This window comes from Myotis yumanensis, unplaced genomic scaffold (assembly GCF_028538775.1).
Source record: "Myotis yumanensis isolate MYYU_CA2020_CCGP unplaced genomic scaffold, mMyoYum1.0.hap1 SCAF_14, whole genome shotgun sequence".
NCBI lineage: Eukaryota > Metazoa > Chordata > Mammalia > Chiroptera > Vespertilionidae > Myotis > Myotis yumanensis.
In genome coordinates, this window is record NW_027223765.1 from 1,344,010 (window position 1) to 1,370,652 (window position 26,643).

The 26,643-nt window shown below is 59.0% G+C and overlaps 2 protein-coding genes across 4 annotated transcripts in view; both read left to right on the top strand.

Annotated features, from left to right (window-relative positions):
- ARIH2 (ariadne RBR E3 ubiquitin protein ligase 2) overlaps window positions 1–8,752 on the top strand; it is a 54,421-nt gene extending 45,669 nt beyond the window's left edge. For both annotated transcript variants that reach the window (XM_070391222.1, XM_070391223.1), the window contains 9 exons: window positions 490–599; window positions 2,073–2,190; window positions 3,050–3,100; window positions 3,189–3,210; window positions 4,830–4,981; window positions 5,546–5,689; window positions 6,275–6,343; window positions 8,011–8,094; window positions 8,278–8,752. In XM_070391222.1, the coding sequence (XP_070247323.1) occupies window positions 490–599; window positions 2,073–2,190; window positions 3,050–3,100; window positions 3,189–3,210; window positions 4,830–4,981; window positions 5,546–5,689; window positions 6,275–6,343; window positions 8,011–8,094; window positions 8,278–8,349 (822 nt within the window). In that variant the 3' untranslated portion in view covers window positions 8,350–8,752. The remainder of the gene's footprint in view (window positions 1–489; window positions 600–2,072; window positions 2,191–3,049; window positions 3,101–3,188; window positions 3,211–4,829; window positions 4,982–5,545; window positions 5,690–6,274; window positions 6,344–8,010; window positions 8,095–8,277) is intronic.
- A 5,668-nt stretch (window positions 8,753–14,420) lies between these two features.
- Window positions 14,421–26,586, top strand: P4HTM (prolyl 4-hydroxylase, transmembrane). 2 transcript variants are annotated; one of them, XM_070390932.1, is made up of 9 exons: window positions 14,421–15,090; window positions 15,234–15,315; window positions 21,721–21,911; window positions 22,527–22,623; window positions 23,798–23,960; window positions 24,715–24,900; window positions 25,350–25,440; window positions 25,662–25,707; window positions 26,144–26,586. In XM_070390932.1, the coding sequence occupies exons 1-9, from the start codon at window positions 14,764–14,766 to the stop codon at window positions 26,362–26,364; spliced, it is 1,404 nt and encodes a 467-aa protein (XP_070247033.1). In that variant the 5' UTR covers window positions 14,421–14,763; the 3' UTR covers window positions 26,365–26,586. The 2 variants fall into 2 exon arrangements, with proteins under 2 accessions (XP_070247033.1, XP_070247032.1); XM_070390931.1 differs by having other exon boundaries at window positions 14,425–15,090; window positions 25,584–25,707.
- The last annotated feature ends 57 nt before the right edge of the window (window positions 26,587–26,643 follow it).

Below are 26,643 nucleotides of genomic sequence, written 5' to 3' on the forward strand. Positions count from 1 at the left end.
GTTTCATTTTTTTTATGCCTAAGCTTATTGGTTGATTGACGGTCTGGTCTTCTCATGCACAAGCTGCAGGATACACAGAAGGCCTGGCTCCGTGTGCTGTTTGCTGCCTTCAGTCAATGCCTGAGGGCTGCTGAGCTCCTCAGAACCAGGCACAGTGGATCAGGCTGTGTTCCTTCCAGCCCTGGTCCCTTCGTATTTTCATCTCAAGGATACAATTGTGTGTTCCATTTTGTAATCTAATTTTAGACTATTCTAGTGAGTTGCTACCTAGTTTAACTAAACATTCAGAGGTCTTCAGTATCTGCCTAATGTCTGGCCTTCACGACATTCACCGTGAATTCCTATACCCCTGCATGTAAGTCATCAGCTGGAAGAACAGAAGGTGTTAGAGTGCTGGGGCGGGCTGCAGGGGGGGGGGGGGGGGGGGGGGGTCTAATTTGGAGGCAGTGACTGGGGGTGACCTCATGTTTCTCCTTGATGTGCACACAGAGTCATTACCAGCTCCAGCTGTGCCCCGGTGCAGACTGCCCCATGGTCATCCAGGTACAAGAGCCCAGAGCTCGCCGCGTCCAGTGCAGTCGGTGCAGCGAGGTCTTCTGGTAAGAGTGGGTGTGGGTGCTGAGCAGCCTGGGCTCCTGCTGCCTCTTCAGAGCACCCCTCTGCGGCGGGGGGCGGGGGAGGGGAGCTGGGCGAGACGGGGCCTTTGAACCAGGAGAGCAGCTCCGCTCTGGGGGGGGCACCTCATGTTCCATGTTATGTTGGCTAATGCTCAGTCTGCAGACAAAAAGGTGGCACAGATTCTTGGAGAATGTGCTATGGTTTATGCTACTAAGACTTGTGACCCAGAGATTTTATCTCTACCTGCACAGATAATTTACATATTACTATTTACATATTCAACGTTTCCATCTTTCTCTGTAATTCATAAACGTGGTTTACATCTCCTTGGGGTTTACTCCATTCAGTAAATATGATGGGAATAGCGAAATGTCCTGAAGGTTTAGGCACTGTCCTGACCACGTGCCTTCATGCTCCCTGCAGTGTGTGGGTAGCACTGCTGTCATCCTTGTTGGGTGAGGAAGTTGAGGTGCAGGGTATTGGCAAGAGTCATCACTTAGGTCCAGCCGTGGGCAAACTACGGCCCGAGGGCCGGATCCGGCCCATCTGAAATGAATAAAACTAAAAAAAAAAAAAGACCGTACCCTTTTATGTAATGATGTTTACTTTGAATTTATATTAGTTCACACAAACACTCCATCCATGCTTTTGTTCCGGCCCTCCGGTCCAGTTTAAGAACCCATTGTGGCCCTCGAGTCAAAAAGTTTGCCCACCCCTGAGCTAATCCCACCTCCCGGGGAGCCTCACGGAGGGTGGGGCTTCAGGGACACTACATGGAAAATGTGGAGTGTGCACCTGGGCCTGCCTCTAAGTCGTCGTGGAGGGAGCCTGTGGCTCACCAGTGGTAAGAGCCCCTGAGGTGGCTGCTCTCCGCCTCCGTGTCCTGCCCGTGAACTCTCCTGGGCACGTGTGAGGCCGTCCGCCTGCGGCCTGTCCTGTCCCTCACGCTGTGGTGGCTGGGGCCCAGCCTGAGGAACGTGTGCTCTGGCTGAGCTGCCTGCACTGTCGGGGTATCGCGCCGCTGCAGCCTGTACAGCTCGGGCATTGTGCCTTCTGTGTGCACATGTGGCTGGAAGGTGAGCCAAAGCTCCCAGAAGTGGGTCTCGCCCAGCTTGGTGTCTGAGCTGAGGTGTCGTCCTCAGAGCACCTCACCGTGCCTGCTGAGAGGCGAATTCTGAACTCGACATCCTTGTAGGAAGGGTGTTCACCACACAAGACACTGAGAACAGAAACTGTCATTTGGGTTTATTGAGAGTATATCTTGGAAAGACTGAGACTGGAGAGAAGTGGACACAATATTTCAGTATAATCTCGAGCAGGTAAAGGTCTGAAAGGCCTTGATAGGTGACTTTCCCTCTGAAAAGCTGTTCAGCAGGATCTGTTGGCTTGGACAGAAGGAAAATCAAAAACCTGACCTAACGATTATTTGAGTGTTTTTCTTTTCTGGTTTTAAGTTTCAAGTGTCGTCAGATGTATCACGCCCCCACAGACTGCGCCACGATCCGGAAATGGCTCACCAAGTGCGCAGACGACTCTGAGACGGCCAACTACATTAGTGCTCACACGAAAGACGTAAGGAGCGTGTCTTCCCTGTCGTGGCTCTGCCCTCCTCGGTGCTGCCCGGCCTTGTGCAGACTTGGCAGCGGTGGCAGCGGTTTATCATAGTGTACATTGGTGGGTGCGTTTATTTGAGTCCAAAGCTGAAATGCCTGGGGAAGTGACGGAACTAATTAGGGGAAAACGAGGTCTTTCTTGAAGGCCTCCCGGCTCTCAGATCCCCGGGAGGGAGGAGTGTGACAGCCACACCCCATACACAGCAGGACTCCCTGCAAGCCCAGGCCTGCCATGCTTGTTCTGCACCTTCCCTGGGGGAAGATGGCCACAGCCCTGGAGCCCGGGTGCCCCGGCACCCCAGGCGCGAGGTTCACGCGCGCACAGACACGGCTGTGGCCAGGACATGGTGAGACAGACTGCTGCGTGGCACAGCGCCCGCCGGTCTCCGCAGCGTGTCCGGGGGCTGCTGGCTCCGCTCAGTGCGAGCGAGCAGCTTCAGAGTCTGCTTCCTCACCCCCTTCAGAAGCAGGAGTCCGGGCAAGCTGCCAGGACTCGGCCCCGCTCTAGCGCACTCCTCGCCGGCGCAGGCTTTCCGCTGACTCCGCTGCTCTGCACGCGAGCGGCCCCTGGCAGGGACGGGGGCGGCAGGCGTAGTGGGGCTCAGTTGGTGCTTGGAGTGTTTCAGAGTCAAACTTGCTGACCTCGTTTCCTTGGATTGCTGTTCCAGCCTCAGCGACCCGGCACATTTAAGTGAGATGCTCCTTCCCGCAGTGCTCGCACCATGAGTCACTGGGCACAGGTGCCAGGAGCTCTGTGTAATTGTCTTAGCCCCAACCTGGTGGTGCGTGAGCCTAACGGCGCCCTTCTGTCTCCTCAGTGTCCCAAGTGCAACATCTGCATCGAGAAGAACGGAGGCTGCAATCACATGGTGAGCGGAAGCCCTGCCCTTTGCCTATGTGACACAGAGCCTTGGTCAGCGGGCCTTTAACACGCTCTCTTCTGTTTCCCTCCGACAGCAATGCTCCAAGTGTAAACACGGTGAGTCCCAGGCTTCGTGTTCAGGCCCAGGGCACAGTGTGTTTCCTGTGCACGGTCTCCATTGCTTGTGTCGGGCGCGCTTGTGTAGTGTTGTGACAGGACACAGGGCAGCCTGCGTCGCTTACATCATCATATTTATGCACTACCTTCTGGACCCTCTGTAATCCCACTGCCATCCCGCCGCCACATGTAGTCAGAAGTCAAGTTGGGGGTGACTCTTAGACCCTCGTGAACCCTCAGGCTCCCAAGAAGAAGATGTTACGTGTTCTTGTTGTTTTTGCCAAGGCAGGTAAGTAGCACGGGCTCATCTGTGCTGCCTGACGGATGGTGCTCCTGGAGGTGGTGAGATCATCGATGTCCTGTGAGGTTCATAACGTCCCCAGCGGGCGTTTGACTTGGCCTTTCAGGCCTCCCCCTCTCTCAGGAGGAGCTTAGGTAGGACCTGTTGGTTTTGCTTTCCTTCCCGCCAGATCAAGGAGGACCTGTGTGCACATAGGTCTCCACACGGTGCGGACGTGCTGCGGTTCCTCTTCTGAGGGCCCGTCGCGTGCACGTCCTGTGTTTTCCCGGGAGCTCCCTGTAATCAGAGTGGACATGGCACGGGGTGAGAAGGGAACAGGGACTCTGCGATGCAGACAGGATTTAAAACAGCAGCAAGCACAACGTAGCTGGTGGAGGAGAGCAATATTGCTTCTGTCCGATGAAGGCGACCAAGAGAAGGGAGTGGATGGCCTCTGGTCTCTGGGTTTGACTTCAGCTTTCCTAAATTTTACAGGAGCACCTTTTGTGAAGTCAGCCAGCTCCTGGGAGTGAACCTGGGAAACAGGGCTCCCCGCTGTCAGGTCTCTGTCCTGGGCCCCTAGCAGCCCGCCGCGGGCCTCTTTCCTGGACCACAGTCGTCGTTGGGATGTACAGCGTCCATAAGGGATGTTTAGTTTTTGCTCTTTGCTTTCCCTGTGGAAGCAGAGCCATAATTCTGAGCATGAACTGCTGAGTAGCTGTAGGTTTTATAGAAATGTGCTTTTTAAAAAAGAAGAAAGGGAAAAGCCCTTATTCCCAGCTTCAGGGACAGAGTCTTCCTAGGACAGATGTAAGAGTGGGAGGTGGCAGCTGTGTGCGCTGTGAATGAGCCTCAGTGGGACAAGTTCCTGCCAGTTTGTTTGTCACAGTGGAGCGGACACAGCAGACCGGCAGTGTTTTATGCTTTAAGAACCTTACTTTCCAGTTGGTTTACGTTCGTCCCGAGTGTGCCGCATGGTGGTTAGACAGTTACGTACTTGACCGTGATCGTGTTGCTCCTGGCCCCATACATAGGTGATATTGTTGACTGTGTTCTCTGTACTGTGCTTTATCAGACCAGTGGTCTTGTACAGTCAGCACCTGCCTGCATCGGGTTAAAAAGGCACAAAGCATATACGCGCAGGAACTGTTGTTTAGATCGGCAAGGGCAGGCTATGGGGACAGTGGGAGTCGGGGAGACAGGCCCACCTTCCTCCGAGAAGGAGGCAGCCTTGGGAAGTTCTGATCAGGTGACAAAGCACAATCTGTCTGTCCCCACTGCTTTGCCTTTGGAGGCCTGGGGCTTGCCTGGGGGTGAGATGCCTCTCTCTTCTGTGCAGACTTCTGCTGGATGTGCCTAGGGGATTGGAAGACCCACGGCAGCGAGTACTACGAGTGCAGCCGGTACAAGGAAAACCCCGACATCGTCAACCAGAGCCAGCAGGCCCAGGCCAGGGAGGCCCTCAAGAAGTACCTGTTCTACTTCGAGAGGGTAGGCTCTCCTCAGCTCTCCCGGAGGGGGCTCTGCAGCTGGCCTGCTGGGGGGCCTCCCAGGGACTGGGCCCAGAGCCGTGTGCACACAGAGGTCGGGTGGGCTCCTGCGTGGCCCTGGGTGATGCCTCCATAGATGTGGCTATCGGGCTCCACAGGGCGGCCGTGGCCGACAAGGACAGATGTGGTGCTGATTTGTGTGGGTGCTGGACTGAAGGACAGTAGGGCCATCAGAGCCATCTGAGTGGTCAGATTGCGGGGGCAGTTCCTCCCGGGGAGGCCCTTCAGCAGCCCACAGAGCGTGGCACGTTTGGTTGCCGAGCACAGTGGACCAGTGAGTGCCTGCTGGTCCTCAGGGCTGGAGCCCTACTGCCCCAAAGGGGGACAGTGGTCTGGCAGGCGGACCGTTGCTCTGGACACTCCCCCTCGGTCACCCTCAAGGTCCCAGTCCCCGTGAGCGAGACGAGGCTGTGGCTGGGCCCTTGCAGCCCGGGTGTCCATTCTGAACTCCTGTGTGGGCTCTGCCGTCCCCGGGCTCCAGCTTCCTCCTCCCTCCTCCCCGCAGTGGGAAAACCACAACAAGAGCCTGCAGCTGGAGGCACAGACGTACCAGCGGATCCACGAGAAGATCCAGGAGCGGGTCATGAACAACCTGGGGACATGGATCGACTGGCAGTACCTGCAGAACGCTGCTAAGCTCTTGGCCAAGGTCTGTGCCACCTCCCTCTTCTGATCCCCTGTTAGACCCAGACCTCCTGGTGGGAGACACTGAGGGGGCTGGGGCGTCAGCACCCTGTGCAGCCCGCATACTCCTGCTCACGGGCGGCCGTCCGTGCCGTGCCCACCGAGGCCCAGTCTCTGCTGGACGTCCAGGGGATCCCAGAAGAGGAGCACTGCTCTGCCTGCAGGAAGGAGCTGCGGGGAGACTAGAGCCCTTTTCTTCTTTTGTCCCATCCATGCGTCACTCAGAGGAAAATAAGAGCTTGTCTTTGGACAGTTATTGAGATAGATGTGTGGACTCTGAGGTCCGACTCAAGAGGGAAGAGCCATTGAGGCGGCTGCTGGTAAATAAATCCCAGTTTGGAAAAGGAACTGTGGGTGTTCTGTGGCCACTTTTGTTTCCTTTTTTCCATGTTGTCCCACTTCATCCTTTATTTGGCTTGGTCGCATTTCTTTCAGGCCCATACCTGTGGAGCCAGGCTAATGTGCATGGTGGGGAGAGAATTGTAAGAGCCACTGAGGTGCATGTGGGCTAGCACCAGAGACACAGGTCCCTCTCTTCTCCCCATTGCAGTGTCGCTACACCCTGCAGTACACGTACCCGTATGCGTACTACATGGAGTCTGGACCCAGGAAGAAGCTGGTAAGGCGAAGCGGCCCCTCTCCACTCCACCCTCCTAGTGCCAGAGGTGCCCTGGGCATCGGGAGGCCAACATTAAAACAAAGTCCATCTTCCAATGGTATTTCTCTTCTAGGCATCTCCAGAGTAAGCCCCATCTCCCCACTAGCTGGCATTCTGTGTCCTGGCCCCTGAGTGCCAGCAGTGCACAGGGGAGCTGCCGGAGGGTCTGTGCCACTCGAGAGGCCAGTGCCCGTGCTGTGGAAGGAGATCAGTCTTCGTTTCACCCTTTCTCTTAGCCATCAACTTCCCGCCCACCTGTTGTCCAGACACTAAAACGCAGGATGTTTATAGCACCTATAGTCCCACCAGAAAGACATGACCACATGTCAGTGTTTTCTCCCTTTTGAAATTAATGTTATTTATAGAGCATTTTACTGTTACAGCAGTTCATTGTTGCAGCTGTCATTATTTACCAGGCTGGTTAATACCATTTTTTTAAAAATAGGTATTTTTATTTATTTCAGAGAGGAGGGGAGAGGGCGATAGAAACATCAGTGATGAGAGAGAATCATGGATCGGCTGCCTTCCACATGCCCCACACTGGGGATCAAGCCCACAACCCGGGCATGTGCCCTGAGAATCAAATCGTGACCTCCTGGTTCATAGATCAATGCTCAACCACTGAACCACACCAGCCAGTCCTGGTTAATACCATTTTTTTAAAGTTGCATAAATGTTTCCATTATATGGGTATTCCATCACTTGGGGCATTGTTTGTTTTTCACTATTATAAATAAGATGTTGAGGAACATCTTTGTGCAGAAAGCTTGGAGGTACAATTACTAAGGCAACTGGTTCAACTATTTATTTTAAGAGTTGATTTGCAAAAGGGCTGAAGGAAAACAGTATTCGGGGAATACAGTGTCTGTGAATATCCATTCATTGATTTCTAAAGCATTTGTTTCCCTATATGCTGGGAGCATTATCTGCAGTGGCTTAAATTGTTGCCTGTTTTTTGGGGTGGGGGGACTATGGTCTTGACATTTGTCTGTACTTAGGTAGCCCTTTTTTTAAAATATATTTTTATTGATTTTGGAGAGGAAGGGAGCGGGAGAGATAGAAACATCAGTGATGCCCTAGCCGGCTTGGCTCAGTGGATAGAGCGTCAGCCTGTGGATTCAAGGGTCCCAGGTTCGATTCCGGCCAAGGGCACAGGCCTGGGTTGCGGGCTCAATTCCCAGTGGGGGTGTGCAGGAGGCGGCCGATCAATGGTTCTCTCTCATCATTGATATTTCTATCTCTCTCTCCTCCCTTCCTCTCTGAAACCAATAAAGAAATATATTTAAAAAAAAAAAAAAGAAAGAAACATCAGTGATGAGAATCATTGGTTGGCTGCCTCATGCACACCACCCACTGGGGATCAAGCCCACAACCCAGGCCTGTGCCCTTGACCGGAATCGAACCTGGGACTCTTCAGTCTGCAGGCCAGCACTCTATCCACTGAGCCAAGCTGGCCAGGACTAGGTAGCCTTTTCATTGGGTTCTGGCTCCGGGGACAGGGACCAGCACTGCCCGCTTGAGGACAGCTTCAGGGTTGTCTGCTGCTCGTGCAAGCCTGAGGTGCTGCGTCTGCCCCCGTCTGCAGGCCCTGCCCCTCTCCTTCTGACCCTCCTGCTCTGCCCATACAGTTTGAATACCAGCAGGCTCAACTGGAGGCTGAGATCGAAAACCTGTCCTGGAAAGTGGAGCGCGCGGACAGCTATGACAGGGGGGTAGGTGCTGCTGTCTCCTTGGACCTGCCATTGCAGGGAGGGGACAGGGTTGCTTGTGGGCTGGGAGCTGCTGCTGAGAAGGCGGGGAGGGCTGTGCTTTTGACTCCTGGAGCCCGTCAGGTGGCCATGGCTTTGGCTCTCACGGGCTGGGCCATGCAAGCAGATTTTGCTTCCCTGGTGCAGGACTTAGAAAACCAGATGCACATAGCAGAGCAGCGGAGGCGGACCCTGCTGAAGGATTTCCACGACACCTAGGCTGCCCTCGGCCAGCGCGAGGGAGGAAGAGGTGGCTGGAGCTCGCCCGGCTGCTGTTCTGCATGCTGCGGGCTCTGCCTCTCACGACCCCAGGCAGCAGCCAGGCCTACTCCTGAGAGACCCTGGCACACACCTCAGTCCACTTCTGTTCTGTTTCATCTTTCTTTTTGTTTCTCCTACGGTCGAGGCCCTGTTGAATTGGCCTCTTCAGGATTTGTAATTCCCCCTGGACGGTTGTTGGGAGGGAGGGAAAGTTTTTTTGAATGACTATTAATAGTATTAGCTCATTACAACTTATGTGATTTTCAAAGGTTGGAAAAATGTACCAAAAATACACAGAAAAAGGAAACCAACCATAGAATTACACAGAACCTTTTAAAAAATAAATTGGCATTGGAGTGTTCGCCCTCTAGCTATTGTCCTTAGAACGCAGCGTGCTGCCTGACCACCGGCCTCTGAATGTGCACTGTAGGCCAGTGTGGCCTCCGCTTCCCGAATCGCTTGGTGTTTGGGGTCCCAAGAGAGGAGCATGGGTGGCAGGTGGGGACTTGAGTTCGCCTGTGCAACGGGCCTGCAGACCTTCGGTCAGGTGCCCTGCCGGACCCTACAGGGCGCAGACAGTACAGGGCAGGGCTTGCCACGGGCGTCTGATCGTCCTGGGTGGCGCTGCCTGTGGGCTCATCTTGATTCTTGAAGGTGAGGCTCACCCGGTCTGGCTCCTGAGGCCGGAGCCCACAGCAGAGCATGGATGGCGGTCTTGTGGCGCCAGACCAGGGACGGGAGTGGAGCACAGTGTTTCCGTTTGCCTCCTAAAGACAGAGATCCACTGTCAAAGGGGATTGTTCCCCAGAATAACTGTTTAATCTGGTCCCTTCTTTTGTGGCAGTATTCAGGTGGTAACTGGCCAAGTGCTCACGCAGCGTCCCTGGCACTGTCCTGCCCGCTCCTCTGGCGAACCTCGGGTCGGAGGGCAGCGTGGCCCTGTTTGCACAGGTGGTTTTCCTGTTACCTGGAGTGTCCGAAGCTCTGGGGCTTGGGCGCTCTCCCCTTGCCTGACTTCAGGTGTTGGAGGGCTCCACCTCCAGGGTCTGGGAGTCTGAGACCAGGAGAGCCCTTAGTCTGTGGTCCCGGCTCCTGTAGGAGGAGGGGCTGGCCAGGGAGAGGGCCAGGGCTTGCACAGCTGAGCCCAAAGAAGCAGGTGGTTCGTTCGCTGGTGTCCTGAGCCTGGTCCTGTGGGCCTCCAGAAAGTTAAATCTGGTCTCGGGGTTTCTGTGGCTGCGTGGTGCCTGCACGCTGAGGCTGCCAGAGCTCTGTGCTCGACCTCCTGGACCTCCCGGGAGACGTATAAATATTGTGGTGGAAATTCTTTGATATTCAAACATTTCCACCTCAGCAGTTTCCCAGGTGCCATGGTTGTAAACTGCGTTACTCTTGGAGACAGGAAGCTTGGCTCTCGGGGTCACGGGTACACAGCTGGGCGCGGTTCCCTTTCTCTCCGCTTGGTTTTGTCCGCTCCTGTTCTCTCTTGCGAGGGGCGGACTGTGGTCTGAAAGGGAGAACAGTTAGTGTAGCCAATGAGCCCAGGATTGGACGGGGCGCTCCCAGAACCAGGAGAGCCTGTGGGGCCTGGTGGGGTGTGAACGCTGCGCTGGCACGAGGATGGTCCTGCTTACCTCCTGTCTTGCTGTGTCGCCGGCGCGGCCCAGGAGCCGAGCTGCAGCTCCCTGGGCGCCCTGCATGTTGTGGACTGCACAGCCGCCGTGTGCCCGCGCCTGGATCCAGCTGCAGCCCAACCGCTGGCGCTGCGGAGGCTCGGTGCCGACCACAGCCTGCGGCCTGGCCCGGGAGCTTCCCTCTGCCCCGCGGCTGTCCCGGGGAGGCCCGGCGGAGCTTTCCTGCCCCGAGAGGGTAGGAGATGAAGAAGGCACTGTGGTCTCATGAATTTGCCGTATATCTTTGTTTTCTTCAAAGAAAAAGTTGAGGTCATGTCATCTGCTCAAAGTTGAGTAGTTTATTCAAAATAAATTGAAAGTTTCTGATTATAAAAGTGTGTGTAGATTTCTTTCTTCAAAGGACCCTTCACGTAGCCTCCTGAGGGAGCATCCAGGGTACGGCCTCGGCACCGAATGCGCTGCCTTTTGGTCAGCCCCTCCTCCGGGCCTGTGAAGGCCCCGTGGCCTGACCGCCTTCCTCTTCCGGGGAGAGGACACTGTGGAGGGAGGTGGGCTAGCTGAGCTTCTTTCCATCCCGTACAGGCCACCCCCCCTCCCCCCAAAAAAACACACAAAAAACAAACGGATCCCTGGCTTGTCCCACAGCCCCAGCTGAGGCCCTGGGCCCCTCCCGGTCGGACGTGGGAGCTTAGGGCTGCGGAATATGGCTGAGGTGGGGTTGGGTTCCAGCGGTTCTCAACCTGTGGGTTGCGACCCCTTTGGGGGTCGAACGACCCTTTCACAGGGGTCGCCTAAATACATCCTGCATATCAGATATTTACATTACGATTCATAACAGTAGCAACATTACAGTTATGAAGTAGCAACGAAAATGATTTTATGGTTGGGGGTCACCACAACATGAGGAACTGTATTAAAGGGTCGCGGCATTGGGAAGGTTGAGAACCACTGGTAGATGGTCCTGGGTTATGAAGATAGGACTCGAGAGAGAAACTAGAGATGTTTGGAGTCATGCCAAAGGTTGAAGACAGGAAATACAAGGTATGGGTTCCCATTGAGGGTCCATTTGTGGCGACAGGAGTGGCAGCAACATCAGCGACAGCTCGGGTGAAGGCTGCAGAGCTGTGGGCGGCATGCACGGGGCAGTCAGGCCAGAGTGGCCCTGGACCCTGCGGTCGGAACTCCGAGGTTCTCCCCCTTGAGCCTCACAGGCTGAGAGAGACATGGGCTCTGCCCTGGGGGAGGGGGGGACAGAGGGGACACGGAGGGAATTGGTCACAGGTGAATGTTTTCTCTGAGGCAGCAGGGCCAGCGGCCACTCCTGCAGGTCACGGGGCTGAGTACCATGGCCTTGGCACCATATCCTCGGCCATTTTAAAAAAGAAGAGAAGCCCCCTCCCCATTTTAACTTTCAGGAAAAAAAAAAAAGGAAGAGAAGCCCTTGCTGGTGTGGCTCAGTGGGGAGCGTCAGCCTGCAGACAAGGGTTCTGGGCTCAATTCCGGTCAAGGGCACATGCCCTGGTTGCAGGCTCGATCCCCAGTTGGGGGCATGCAGGAGGAGGCAGCCGATCAATGATTCTGATCATTGATGTTTCGATCTCTCCCTCTCCCTTCCTCTCTGAAATCAATAAAAGTACATTTTAAAAAAATATATGGTTCCTTTCCTCCTTAAAAAAAAAAAAAAAAAAGATAGCACAGTCTAGGAAGTATATTTTTTATTGATTTCAGAGAGGAAGGGAGAGGGAGAAACAGGCCGTCCGGTGGATAGGTTCCCCAGTGATGGCGAACCTATGACACGCATGTCAGAGGTGACACGCAAACTCATTTTTTTGGTTGATTTTTCTTCGTTAAATGGCATTTAAATATATAAAATAAATATCAAAAATATAAGTCTTTGTTTTATTATGGTTGCAAATATCAAAAAATTTCTATATGTGACACGGCACCAGAGTTAAGTTAGGGTTTTTCAATTTGCTGACACGCCGAGCTCAAAAGGTTCGCCATCACTGGCCTAGGGGAAGGACTTTCCCACGTGGCCCAGGGGTTCCTGCAGCAATCGGCATGGCCCACGGACTGGCTCTGCTAGGGGCACTGAGGGCCCAGCATTGATCTTGGCTTGTTAAACCAATCCTGTCCCCAGGAGACAGTCATACTAATGTGCACTGAGCACACACCCAGTCAGTCCTCGCAGCCCACATGCCACAGCTCACCTAGAGGAAAGTGCACATGTTCCTGTTAGAAACTGGAAGGCCCATTTTTGTGACAGAGCACAGCGCCCGCATGTGACAGTCAGTGACCTGGGCCTGCCTGCCACCCTGCGAGGTGAGCCTGCGGAGAGATTTAGACAGCAAAGGGGTGGTCGGTTTTAAAAGGCCAAGAAATTGTAGTTTATTATATGATTGTGAAATTCCCACAGCCAACAGATGGAGCAGAAAGGGGGTGAAGCTGCACCCCTTCCTCCCCTCAGCTGCTTGCTTCCTGCTGTCCGGGATGAGCTAGCAGAGCAGGAGCTGTGCCTGGCAATGGGCATAACTCCACTGGAGAGGGTCCTAGAGAGGGAGGGGCATGGAGTTTGGAAAAGGAGTTTAGGGAAGTATATTTTGTATTGATTTCAGAGAGGAAGGGAGAGGGCAAGAGAGACAGAAACATCAATGATGAGAGAATCATCGATTGGCTGCCTCCTGTACACCCCCACACTGGGGATCGAGAGATGACCGGGGAATCAAACCTTGACCTCCTGGTTCATAGTTCGATGTTCAAACACTGAGCCCCATTGGCCGGGCTAATTACAGATTTTAAAAGCTAAAGAAGAGCCCTAGTCAGTTTTGCTCAGTGGTTAGAGTGTCGGCCTGCAGACTGAAGGATCCTGGGTTTGATTCCAGTCAAGGGCAAATACCTTGATTGCAGGCTCGATCCCCGGCCCCGGTCAGGGCTCGTGTGGGAGGCAGCCAATAGATGTCTCTCTCATATTGATGTTTTCTGTCTCCACCCCTCCTTCCACTCTCTCTAAAAATCAATGGAAAAAAATATCCTCGGTGAGGATTAACAAAACAAACAAAAGGCTAAGGAGGAAATGGTCTCAGTATTCATTCATGGATACCAGGAAACCATGACATCCTTGGTAAAATTGTGACGACCAGAAAATGCAGGGACAGGGTGGGGGTGGGGGGCTTAGCTGTGTTGGGAGCCATTATAAATCACATATACATCTCCAGTTTACAGCATAATAGGTTTATGGCTCCTCCAAGCCAACTCCTGGTTTGGCCTGGAGTTAAAAAACAACCTACCCTCACCCTAAGCACACAGCTGCTACATCTCCGCTGATAAGCTCACAGCTGCGACATTCCAGAACCTGCTACATCCCTAGTAATAGGCTACGCCCATGGACCTCCTTACCCACCCCCTCCCTCTAGAACAGGGGTGGGCAAACTTTTTGACTCGAGGGCCACAATGGGTTCTTAAACTGGACCGGAGGCCGGAACAAAAGCATGGATGGAGTGTTTGTGTGAACTAATATAAATTCAAAGTAAACATCATTACATAAAAGGGTACGGTCTTTTTTTTTTTTAGTTTTATTCATTTCAAACGGGCCGGATCCGGCCTGCAGGCCGTAGTTTGCCCACGGCTGCTCTAGAACAACATAAATACTACCCGCTGAAAAAATAAAATTGAGGCTTGATCAGAACTTTGTCTTGCCTCCGTTTCTTCGCGTCTCCTATCCTCTCATTCCTTTGCAGGATTTGGTGCGGAGTACCCACGATGCATGCCCTGCAGGTCGGGGCAAGCTGGGTGAGGAGAAACCGCCAGTGGGACCTGCCTCACGGGTGTTACCCTGGGGCACATGCATCGCTGCCCAAGGAGAACCCAGCCCTGCAGAGCTGGGAGCTTAAAAATGCCCAGGCAGGCAGCTGGCCACTGGTCCGTCCTTCCGCCCCCAGATCTGGCAATATCCTCAGAGGCGGTGGTGTCTCAGTGATGGCCAAGTCCTGTCCTCCTCCTCCATGTGCCGGCTCTGAGGCAGGAGGGTTCCCGTGCGCCCGCTGCATCCTGACCCTTGGGCCCTGACCTTCCCGGGTGCTGGAGGCCTCTGACCAGCCCGGGCCGCCCCCATCCCCCATGCAACCCCGCACATCGGACAACTTCTTCCTGAGCCTGACTCCTGCAGGCCCGGGAGGTCCAGGCCGACCACAGAGCGGACCTCCCAGGCGTTCCCTCCCCCTACCCCCACCCTCCAGGCGACCTTGACCTGATATCCTGGCGAGTGTCGGCACCAAAAGCTACGGGTCCCATTCCATCACGTGCCGCAGTCACCTGCCCCGCGGCGCCCGCACACTGGCGCAGCCCTGAGTCATCCTTTGGCCCTGCCTCCTGCTGGCGGCCGCCGCACCCGGGAGCGAGAGATGCGGACCCTGCTTATCCGGGAGGAGGGAAGTGCGTCCAAACCAGGAAACAGGCTCCCGCTGGGCTCCCTTGGGCGCTGCCGCTCTGGTTTGCATGAACTGGACGGCATGCCCCCCTCCCTGCGCTAAAGCAGCCCGAGAAGACGCGCCGATGTGGGCCGGGGTCCAGGGCGCAGAGAGACGCGGGCCGGCGCGGGCGGCTCCGGGCTGGCGGGCGCAGCATCCCCCGGCGCCGTCTCCTAGCGACCGCGGCGCGCGCGGGCTCGGCGGTTGTCCGGGCAACAGCGCGGCGCGGGCATCCCCGCGGCCCCTCCCCTGGGCGCGCGCGCGACCGGGGCGCCATGGCGGCGGCGGGCCTGAGGCCTGAGGCCGGGAGTCCGCAGTGGGCGCCGGCGGAGCGCGAGCCGGCGGGGGCCGCGGCCAGGCCGGGCGACGGCGAGGACGCGCCGGTGCGGCCGCTGTGCAAGCCCCGCGGCATCTGCTCGCGCGCCTACTTCCTGGTGCTGATGGTGCTCGTGCACCTGTACCTGGGCAACGTGCTGGCGCTGCTGCTCTTCGTCCACTACAGCGACGGCGACGACGGCGGCCACCCCGCGCCCGCGCGCCGCGCCCCCGGCCCGCAGCCCGCGCCCACCCCGGCTCCCCTCGCCCGGCTCGAGGGCATCAAGGTGAGGCCCTCGCCCCGCGCGCCCCGGGCCGGGCCGGGCCGGACCTCCGCGCTGCTCCCCGCGCGGCCCCTGCCTGTCCCCTCTCGCTGGGGCAGGGGTGGCGCGGCCTGGCGCCCGAGCTGCCCGCGGTGCCCTTCCCGTAGGTGGGACACGAGCAGAAGGTCCAGCTGGTGGCCGACCGGGACCACTTCATCCGAACTCTCAGCCTCAAGCCGCTGCTCTTTGGTAAGTCCGCGGGGCGCCCCCGGGAGGGCCAGGGGCTGCCAGTGGGTGGCCGCCTAGAGGCTCGTGTTGGCCACGTGACTTTGTTTTGAAAATGGCTGTTCCCAGCTCCCCACCCCCCTTATTTCCAGCTCGAGGTTTCCCAAAGTGAAGCTCCCGCCCCCACCTCCGTCACGGGGGTAACCTTTCCACACTCGCCTCCCTGACCCCTGTTCTCAGAGGCTGATCCTTCTTCCCTCACCGGACTGGGCAGTGTGACCCTGAGGCTAAACCGCCTGCAGACACCCCTGTCTCCGTCAGCTGTCACATTCTGTAATGGGGCTGGGGAGGGACTGATAGCGGCCCAGCTGATCTGGGCCCTGTGGTTTGATGAGAAACAGGCCGTCCGGTGGATAAACGGGTGACCCCCCCCCGCCCCCCCGCCCCAGCCCCGCCTCTGCTGCCCGCACTCAGCTTCTCCCTGGGCCCAGGCTTGTGCGCAGCCACAGCAGCAAAGCCTCGCCAGGCGGCCCGTCTGGAGCCAGCATCTGGGTCACTTTCTGAGCTCTTGTTGTGCTGGGCTCCAGGTGATCATTCAGTTCTTACCGCCTGTCTGGGAGGTGGGTGTAGACACCCCTTCTCAGGGTGGAGGGTGAGAAATGAGGCGCAGAGAGCTGCCGCTGCTGGCCAGGCCATGCAGCTAGTTCCTGGTGAAGGGGGGCGCGGGTGTGCTGGGGGAAGACTGAAGGCCCTCCGAGACCCCCCAGGCAACAAGGCGGGCCCAGACCCATGCCCTGGCCCAGCCTCGAGACCCGCTGTCCCTGGCCACTGCAGGAGGGAGTGGGTAGGGAGATGTAAGCAGAACATCTGAGCTCATGCCCTCGACCCTGAGCAGAGGCCGGGGGTGGGGTTATGCCTGGACCCGTGAGGATGACCCATCTGCATGCTGTTTGAGGGAAAATAGGTTGCTGATATCTTGTGAAAGGGCCCCTGAAAGGTGGTGGCTGCTGCTGCTATTACTATTGCCCAGTGTTAAAGTCTGTGCAAGCACTGAACACAATAGGAAACAAACAAAAACCCCTGAAGCTGACATTCAAATGAGGAGACACACAAGTAAGCTAATCCTACATCATAAACCCTGATATGCAAATCGACTGAACAGCGGAAGGACTGGCACATGAGTAGTCGCTATGATGTGCACTGACCACCAGGGGGCAGGTGCTCAACGTTGGAGCTGCCCCCTGGTGGTCAGTGGGCTCCCACAGGGGCAGCACCGCCCAGCCAGAAGGCCTGCTCAGGAGCAGCAAGCCCAGTGGTAAGGAGCAGAGAGCAGGCAGGCTATAAGGAGTGAGGGCTCCTGGACTGCGATCGTTCACTGGGCCGCTAGTAAATACATAAATATACATGGGTGTCAGAAGGTGGCAGATCACAGACAGCTAAGGCAGGATTCCAAGTGGGGCTGGGACTTCATGGCGGACAGGTGGCCTCCCTGGAAACGGTATTTGAGCAAAGACCTGTAGGAGCTGAGGGGTCAGGCTGAGCCAGGCCGAGGGACGCTCCCCCATTACCTCCAGGCTGCCAGGACCAGACGAAGTGTCTGGGGGGTAAAGTGTAGGCAGGGTTGTGCTTTACCCCCGCCCCCAGGCGTCCTGGGGCCCTCTATACTCCATCCAGATGCAGGTTAGGTTACCTGCAACCTGAGGACTTCATTCCTAATCCTGACCCCCGAACACGCAGCTTGTTGCATCCAAGCCCTCCGCAGAGTGAGGAACCCAGGCCGGGTCCCAGTAAAGCGCAGGGAGCAGGACAGCTGTGGCCGCAGGCGAACTGCCTCCTTGGATCGCGAAGGGCGCGATCAGCAGAGCTTCCTGCCCGCGCTCATTTCCCCCGGACTCGCCTTACCTTTGAGTCTGTTGGTGGAAGATGGCCCAGGTTTTACCCAGAAAGCCCGGGGGCTGGGTGACAGGAGGCTGGACGAATGAAGACAAGTTAGTGACTACGGGATGAGATGTCCAGTTGTGAGGGGAACCCCAGGGCGGGGCTGTCCAAGGAGGGGCAGATCCTGAAAGCTGTGGTATTGGACGGATCCCGGAAGGAAGCCCGCCCCGAGAAGGAGCAATGTCTGTCTGTCCCCTGTGCCTGCCTGTCCATCCGTCCGCTGTCACCCTACAGAGGCAGGGAGGCCCGAGGGGAGTGGGCCGCTGTGGGCTCTGCCCTGCTGCTCTTGGCTCCTGTGACCCACCAGCCTGAGGGCCCGAGATGCCAGGGTTCAGGACAGAAGCTGGGCTACGGGGACTGGGTTCTACCCAGGGCACCTCCATCTCCATGGGAGGCCACCCCATTGCTTTACAGGGAGGACCCCGTGCAACCTCCCTTTGGGGAACATTTTCTGTTTCCCACCCTTGTCACTAGACAAGTGGGACCTGGGCTACAAAAGGTCCCATCCCAAGCCCTAGCCAGTTAGTTCAGTGGGTAGAGCATCGGCCTGCAGACTGAAAGGTCCCAGGTTCGATTCAAGGGCAAACGCCTGGGTTTCAGGCTCAATCCCCAGCAGGGGGCGTGGAGGAGGCAGCCGATCAGTGATTCTCATCATTGATGTTTCTCTCCCTCTTCCTTCCTCTCTGAAATCAATAAAAACATAAAAAAAAAAAGGTCCCATCCCCAGTTCCTGGCGCACACCTGCTTGACTGGTGTTTCCCACGGGTTTGGACCTTCCCGAGTCTGTTCGGTTCCGAAGGGAGAACCTGCAGTTCGCAGTCCTCCTCTCGCTGGGAACGTGGTTTTCTTCCACGCGGCTCACTTCTCATTTTGTAATTAAATAGCGGGTTTAGGCCGCATCACGCCCGTCCTGAAAAGTCTCCAAGATTCCTCACTTCATTCTAAGCCTCATGGGGCCCCCCCAGGCCCTCTCCCCTCTCAGGCCTCATCTCCTGCCACCCCGACTTGCTCCGCGCCCATGCTTCCTGGGGGCCCCGCCTGTGCCGTTCCCTCCGCCCGCCTGTCCCCCCCTCCGAGGTCCCCTGACCCCAGGCTGGTCTTGAGGGGTTCGCGGGCACCTAAGAGGTGGCGCCACCTGCCGGGCGCGCTCAGCACTAGCAGCGTCGGGCACCGGCTCCGGCTTGTATTTGTGTCATTCGTGCCTCCGCCCGCGCGGGGTCCTGACGGGCCGGGGCGGGCCCTGGGCACCCCGCCAGCCCGGCACTGCCCGCTCGCCCGGTGGCCTCCACCAGCGCCCTGGGCCCAGGGGTGGCCGAGGCCGGCCCGGAGGACGGCGGCCCGGGCCGAAGACCCTGCGGGGAGCGGTGGGGGCGCTCAGGACCGGGTTCCCGGCACCGCCGGCGGGGCGAGGCGTGGCCACTCCCTCCGCGGTTGCCGGGCAACGACGCCTGGTCACCTGGCAACACCCTGGCTTTTCTGCGGCTGGAATCCCTGCCCTTTTCCCTGCCTCCCCTCACCCCGCTCTTTTGTCTCTGCCCCCACCCCTCCGCCCGGCACCCCGCGGCTCTCCGCTCCAGCGCCCCTCCTCCTCCAGCTCCCGGAGGGGGACGGGCCCGGCCTCTCGCCCTGAAAGGCCTGCGGTCTCCGGGATTCTAGCCCAGGCGGGGCTGGCGAAGCTGCAGGGCCGGCCTGGTCTGCAAGCGCCCCCCGAAGTGCTGCTGCCGCGGGGCCACCTGGGGGGCCCTGGCTCCGCACAGAGGGACAAGGGGACTGCGGGGCGTTAGGTCAGGCTGGGAAGAGGACCAGCCCTGCGTCTCTGCGAGGAAAGGCGCCCAATGCGCCCGCTCCGTCTCCACACCCCCCAGCCTCCAGCCTGAAGCACCTGCCCAGTGGCTTCACCGTGACATTCAGGAGCCCTTGATGATCTGTGGGTCCAGACCCAGGGTGCTCCCCGTGGGTGGTCCCACAGACCCCCGCTCCCTCCACCAGGAACCCTGCCCCCCTCCCCGCCCTCAGCACCAGGCACTGATGGGCGCCCACAATGGTTAGTGAAGAGCTGAGGAGCCTCCCTCACCTGGGAGCCCAGCCCTACCTGTGGAGGCACCTGGGGGCGGAGAGGGAGCGGGGAAGAGGCGGGCAGCTGGTGGCACTCCTGGCCAGCAGGGCCGCCATTGGCTGACTGCGGCATGGCCTCGGCCCCCCATGTCCTGGCACAGCGCCATGGCTTGGGGGATGGGCATGCATCGCCCCCATCCCACTGTCACCCACAGCACCACCAGGAGCCACGGCCCTCCAGCCACCCCTGCTCTCCCTGCTTTGGCCTTAATGGGCTGAGGTTGAGGGCTTTACAGGCCTCTACTACCACCCCCCCCACCCCCACCCGCACCCCCACCCCCCGCCGCCCCGGGAGCCAACAGGCGCCTGGCCCCGCCTGGGAGGCTGCAGCGCTGATCTTTGCATTGTATTATCCGTTGGTGGCATCTCCTTGGGGCCTGAGATTAAACGGATGAAGCTGGGCCTCTGCTGGCTTTTCTTTTTTTTTTTTTGGCTTTTCCTTCCAGTTTGTTTATTTTTCAAGCTGTCAGGAGCGACTCTGAACATTAGCAATTTGTCCCTGTGGATGGCGCACACCCCTCCTGGGTTTGCTGGGGTGTGGGGGTCTTGGTCCTGTCCCCAGCGTCATCACCACCGAGTCACCTACCCTGGGAGTGAACATGGATTCTAGAGTGTGACAGCCTGGCCTGGGGGCCCTTTTGATGCCATCAGGGTGATGTCTCTGTGCTTGGGGCTGGTTGTGGTTAGGGAGGGCATTTAATGGGGCCTGGCTCTTAGGATGAGTATGAGACTAAGGCCTGAGGGTGTGCCTGGGACAGGACGCATCTGCTACCTGAGTAGAGGTGATCGCGATTGAAAACCATTCGAGCCCTGGCCAGCATGGCCCAGTGGGTAGGGTGTTGGCCTGCGCACCAAAGGGCCTCGGATTCGATTCCCAGTCATAGGCCTGGGTTGCAGGTTCAATTCCTGGCCCCTCATTGATGTCTCACATCAGTGTTTCCCTCTCTCTCTCTCCCTCTCTTTCCCTCCTCTCTAAAAATCAATGGGAAAAATATCTTTGGGTGAGGATTAACAAAACAAAAAACAACACACACACACACACGCACACGCACACACACGCACTGGAATCCCAGCTGAGTGGCCATTTCCCTTCCTCTGGGCGATGACCCAGAGCAGCAGCCGCCGCCCTGAGGGGCCCTGGGTGGTGGAGGTGGCCCTTCCTCCGATCAGTGCCTCTGACTAAGGAGGTCCTCTCTCCCAGAACAAGGTAATGAAACAGGGCCCACCTCCTGTTGTGGAGGTGCCTGGGCCACCGCGATGGCGATGGGCTCCCAGCCCTGAGGCCATGTTTAGCTCCACCAGCTGCTGTGGGGCTGGCGTGGGGGCGGCCAGCCCCTGGGCCAAGCCCGGCCTGACTCGGGAGCTGAGAGGCATGGAGCAGCGTTCAGGGTACATTTGTCCCCAAAGCAAAAAACACCGGGTACCTGCTCAGAGCTCCTGCCAACGACTGGCGTGACCCCCACTGGCCTCCCGATCCGATGACCAGCGTCCGCTTGTGCAGCAGCAGGTGGGCAAGGAGGGATCTGGAGAGCAGCGTGACCTGCTGTCTGTTTGTTTGTATTGAATGAGGCTGGAAAGTACAAATGAAAGCAAAACCCAGCCACCATCCTCCACTTGTAAATACATGCCCACGCCCGGCTGGTGCGGGTCAGTGGCTGAACGTCGATCCATGAATCAGGAGGTCACCATTCGGTGCCTGGCAGGGCACATGCCCACATAGGGGGGGTGCAGGAAGCAGCTGATCAACCATTCCCTCTCATTTGACTTTTTAAAAAATATATACTTTTATTGATTTCAGAGAAAGAGAGGGAGAGAGGGATAGAAACATCAATGATGAGAAAGAATCATTGATTGGCTGCCTCCTGCACGCCCCGCACTGGGGATGGAGCCCGCAACCCGGGCCTGTGCCCTGCCTGGGAATTGAGCCGTGTCCTCCTGGTTCACAGGTCGATGCTCAACCACTGAGCCACGCCGGCCGGGCTCATCATTGAAGTTTCTAACTCTCCCTCTCCCTGCCTCTCTGAAATCAATAAAAAATAATAAAATAAAGTAAAATATATACCAAGTAAGCAGTGGAGGCCGCCCTCTGCCCTTCAGGTTCACCCTCTGGCCTTCGGTTCCCTCCGAGGGCGGGTCGGCCCAGGCCCAGCTCGGCTCCAGCTTGCTCCCAGGACCCCCTGGGAAACGTGCTCTCAGCACCAGAGAGGGGGGCCCACCTCCCAAACGCTGCCGACCTTGCAGGGCGCCCAGAGCAGACGTACAGGGGGGGAGACGTGCTGACCTGAGCCCACCAGGGCGTGCGGGGACCCCGCAGAGGAAGGTGCCAGGCTCGTGCCCTGGCCGGGCCCTGGCCTCACCCGCCTTCTCTCCTGGCAGAAGTCCCGGGCTTCCTGCGCGATGAGGAGTGTCGGCTCATCATCCACCTGGCACAGATGAAGGGGCTACAGCGCAGCCAGATCCTGCCCACCGAGGAGTACGAGGAGGCCCTAGGCATGATGCAGGTCAGCCAGCTGGACCTCTTCCGGCTGCTGGACCAGAACCGTGACGGCCGCCTGCAGCTCCGTGAGGTTGGGCCCGGAGCAGCGCGGGGATGGGTGGGGGTGCTGCAGAATGGTTTCTGTGGCCGGGGTACCTGTCCTGCTCAGCCCTGGCCCCGCAGGTGGTCCCGCAGATCAGCGTGCCCAGGCCCAGGGGCCCCTCCTTCCCTGGAGACGTAGGTCCTTGCTGCCCGAGAACCCCAGAAGGAGCAGGAGGACCCACCGGGCGGTGATGGCACGTGTGGCCACAGTCCCCAGGTGTCCTGCCCCTGTGACAGGTCTGGATTCCTGGCTGCCATGCTGGGAGCCCATAGAGCTTGTGGTGCGTGGAGTGGCAGCTTCGAGGTGGCCAGGGTCCGCCTCTCTGCACGGCCCTCACCCAGCTTCTGAGAGAGGAGTTGGCGAGGTGTGGGGTCCCTGGCCCAACAGGATGCCCGTGGCCCTCAGGGCTCTTGACTGCCTTCCTGGCCTCCCAGATGCCACTGGACCTCTCCACCTATTGTCATCAGCACAGGGACTTGAGGCTTGTGCTCTGTCCTCACCCATGTCCTCCCCCTGAGCCCTCAGCCCCACAGCGACACTGGGTGGCTGTGCTCTGGGGGCGCTCCATCGCGGGGCCACCTCATGGGGGACCATGTGCTTCAGGTCCTGGCCCAGACTCGCCTGGGGAATGGACGCTGGATGACGCCAGAGAACATTCAGGAGATGTACTCTGCGATCAAGGCTGACCCTGACGGCGATGGTGAGCTCAGACCTCCGAGCTCTGTCCCTGGGAGCCCTGTCCCCACGCCGGCTTGCCTCTGTGCCCAGCCTCTAGAGCAGCCAGAGGCTCCGGCCCCTTGCTGACCGTCTAGAGGGCAGGTCTTGGGGACCCTTTCCACCTCGTCAGTCGGAGTCTGGGGCACAGGAGGTGGGGCTGCTGGCTGGCAGAGGGCAGAGGGGGTGGAGCGAGAGCGAAGGGACAGTGGTGCCAGCTTGAGCTTGGCTGTGCCCCCGCTCCGTCTGCCTCTCCAGCCAGCAGGGTCTGCCCAAGGCCTCCCTCTTGCCCCCTGGAGCCATTCTAACTGCGAGGGCAGGTGTGGGCAGGGAGCTGTCATACACGCGCCCCCCACCCCGCCCCGCCACACACACACACACTTTGGCAATAACCCTCAGGAGGGTTCTGAAGTGTAGTTCACTCTCATGCCAAGTGAGGAAGATGCAGCCGTCGAGTAGGACTTGGAAGAGTGGCTGGTGGCTGGTGAGCCCGGAGCGAAGAGCCCGCCCGGACCCGCGGCCAGAGCGGCCTCGCGCTGCTGCTGCCGCCGCGTGCGGAGCTGGCGCCAGGCTCCCAGCCCGAGCGGCCCCCATCCTGGGAGAAATTCCGACCAAAGGGTGCAAAGTGTCTCCTTTGGGTCAAGCAGGATAAGCCGGAGCAGAGACCGTAGCTACCGGTCCAGAACCCCCGAGGGTGGAGGCCCTGCCTGGGAGGTGAGGGCGGCAGAGTGACCTCACTGGGGAGCGCGCTCTGGCCAGTGGACAGGACTGACCCGGCATATCCCACTCAGGATGGGACCTGAGGTCATGAAGAAACTTCTGGGCCCAGCCCTGCTGCCCCTGAAAGTGTGGAAGGCCCTGGCCAGCAGCCAGCACCCCTGCTCTCTCCTCGCCCTGAGGACCGAGGCGGCCACACTCCGCAGAGCCAGGCGGGAGGGCCAAGGGCGGCCGTGCCCTGAGACCCTGCTCTGGCCAATCTCATGGGGGGAGGGGAGCTCCTTCCTTTTGGGGCCCAATCAGGGCTTCACCGGAGGAAAGGAAGGTGTGGGTCTCCCTGTGACAGAAGCTAGGCTCACCGGACCCAGGAGCCCAGGGTGGGGGACCGGTGCTCAGGCCTCCAGCAGGGGCTCAGTGGGCACTGCTGGGGGCCCCCCGTGCAGGAGTGCTGAGCCTGCAGGAGTTCTCCGACATGGACCTGCGGGACTTCCACAAGTACATGAGGAGGCACAAGGCGGAGTCCAGCGAGCTGGTGCGCAACAGCCACCACACGTGGCTGTACCAGGGGGAAGGCGCCCACCAGGTCATGCGGGCCATCCGCCAGAGGTGAGCGCCCAGCGGTCCTCCCGGTGCCAGGCTGCACGGTCCTTGGCTGGGAGGAGAGGACAGAACTGAGAAGCCGACTCGGGATTGAGTTCCGCTTGTTAGACCCGGATGGGGACCCATCGAACGACCGGCAATTAGCAAAGGCGAACTAGCCCTTACTGTGGGCACACCACATCTGGGATTAGAAATAGATTGCATGGCTGTTCCCTGCTGGTTAGAGAAATGGCCCGTCATCTCTGTGCACAGGATGCTCTGCAGGGGTTTTATTTTTTTACTTTTTATTGTTAAATATTTTTTAATTGATTTCAGAGAGAGGAAGGGAGAAGAGACAGAAACATCAGTGATGAGAATCAATGATCAGCTGCCTCCTGCACGCCCCCTACTGGGGATTGAGCCCGCAACCTGGGCGTGTGCCCTTGGCTGCACTCGAACCTGGGACCCTTCAGTCTGCAGGCCGACACTCTATCCACTGAGCCACACCAGCCAGGGCCCCTGTGGGGGTTTTAGATAACCTTCCTCCTGGGGGAGTGCCCCCCACCTAATTTAGTAGAAATCTCATCTTTCCCCCGCAGTGGGTGTCTCTGGCATCATGATAACCTCTTCCTGCTCCTATAGGGCCGGTCCGGGGTGGCTGACGGGGCTCCCAGGGGAGGTGTGCAGGGGCAGCACTGTGGCAGGCCGAGGGCCCACACCAGCCGGCTGTCAGGGTGCCACCTTGCATGAGGCTGCCCAGCTGAATGCCTGCTGCCACCAGGGTGCTGCGCCTCACCCGCCTGCCAGCCGAGATCGTGGAGCTCAGCGAGCCCATGCAGGTGGTGCGGTACGGAGAGGGCGGCCACTACCATGCCCACGTGGACAGCGGGCCTGTGTACCCAGAGACCATCTGCTCCCACACCAAGCTGGTGGCGAACGAGTCGGTGCCCTTCGAGACCTCCTGCCGGCAAGTACCTGCCCCCTGGGGGCTGCCTGGACGCCCAGACCAGACTCACCCGCCCTGTGGGCAGGCCCTGCGCCTGCCTGTCCCCCAGGTTGTTTACCCAGTGTCAGGAAAGGGGTGGCCATCTTGTCTCAGTGGCCAGACTGAGGTACCCGCAGACACTGAACCTGGTCCCCAGGGCTGTGAGGCAAGGGGGGAAAGGCTAGAACCCCGGCTCTTTCTCCTGCTCCCTGGGTGCTGATCCTGCCTCCCCAGCTGGCCTTGGCTGGGGCCCTGGGATCTAAGTGCACCTGGGATCTTGGCTGCCAAAAACTTTAAGACACAGAAAGAGACTAGGTTTGTGGGGAGAATGGGCTGGGGACACCTTGGTCCTGCCCTGCCCTCTGGCCCGTGGGAGCCTGGGCAGCTCACCCTGCCCTCGGCGGGCACTGCTCAGCGCCCCTGCCTTACAGCTACATGACCGTGCTGTTCTACCTGAACAACGTCACCGGCGGGGGAGAGACGGTCTTCCCTGTCGCCGACAACAGAACCTACGACGAAATGGTAAGCCCACCAGGCTGCTGCCCGGGCGGGCGCTGGGCACACGTGGCACTGCCCTCTACACCTGGTTTCCCTCTGGCCACCTGGCCTGGCTCCTGGCCAGTCAGTGGGGGCAGCTGAGAACCTCACAGCCCTCCTGCCCCCAGAGTCTGATTCAGGACGACGTGGACCTCCGGGACACCCGGAGACACTGTGACAAGGGCAATCTCCGTGTCAAACCCCAGCAGGGCACAGCGGTCTTCTGGTACAACTACCTGCCTGACGGGCAAGGTGAGGGCCTTCGAGGGCAGGGCTGCCCCCGGAGGGAAGCTCCCTGTACCCGCCCCAGCGCCGCCCTGGTGGGCAGTTTCTGGCCCTAGTGCCTCCCCCAACCATCCTCAGTGGCTCTGGGGCCGCTTCCTGGGTTACCCCGACCCCTGGGACTCCCCGGTGCCCTAGCCCTCAGCTCGCTGGGACTGGGGACGCATCCCTTACCCACCCAGGCTGGGCAGGGCTCGGGACAGGCTCGGCTGGACAGCTGGGTTCCCAGGGCCGTGGCGGGGACAAAGCAATAACTGGTGAGAGGTGCTGAGCCCCACGGTGGCGGGGCCGGATGTTTGCCACGGGAGGGAGTGCGCACAGCGGGGCCGTGTCCCCGGCCAAGCCCAGGGCAGCCCAGCCTGGTGCCCTGGCCCCCTCCCTGGCTCACACCAGGCCCCTCTCCTAGGCTGGGTGGGCGACGTGGACGACTACTCGCTGCACGGGGGCTGCCTGGTCACTCGTGGCACTAAGTGGATCGCCAACAACTGGATCAACGTGGACCCCAGCCGAGCGCGGCAGGCGCTGTTCCAGCAGGAGATGGCGCGCCTGGCCCGCGAAGGGGGCGCCGACGCGCAGCCAGAGTGGGCCCTGGACCGGGCCTACCGCGACGCGCGCGTGGAGCTCTGAGCGAGGGGTCAGGCTCGGCCCCGCCGCAGGTCGCCCGCCGCCCACGGTGGGGCCCTGCAGCTCCCCGTCCAGCTTCAAGCCAAAGGTCTGGCCGACGTCTTACCCCCCCCCCCCTCCCGCCTCCAGCCGCGATCAGGGCACCGCACCGCCATCCGCGTTATTTATTGTACAGACCCTGCCGCGCGTCAAATAAAACCAACCGGCTGCGAGCCGGGCCGAGGAGCTCGGTCGGTGGGAGGATGCGCGGGCAGGGGGCGCGGGCAGGGGGAGCGGGGGCAG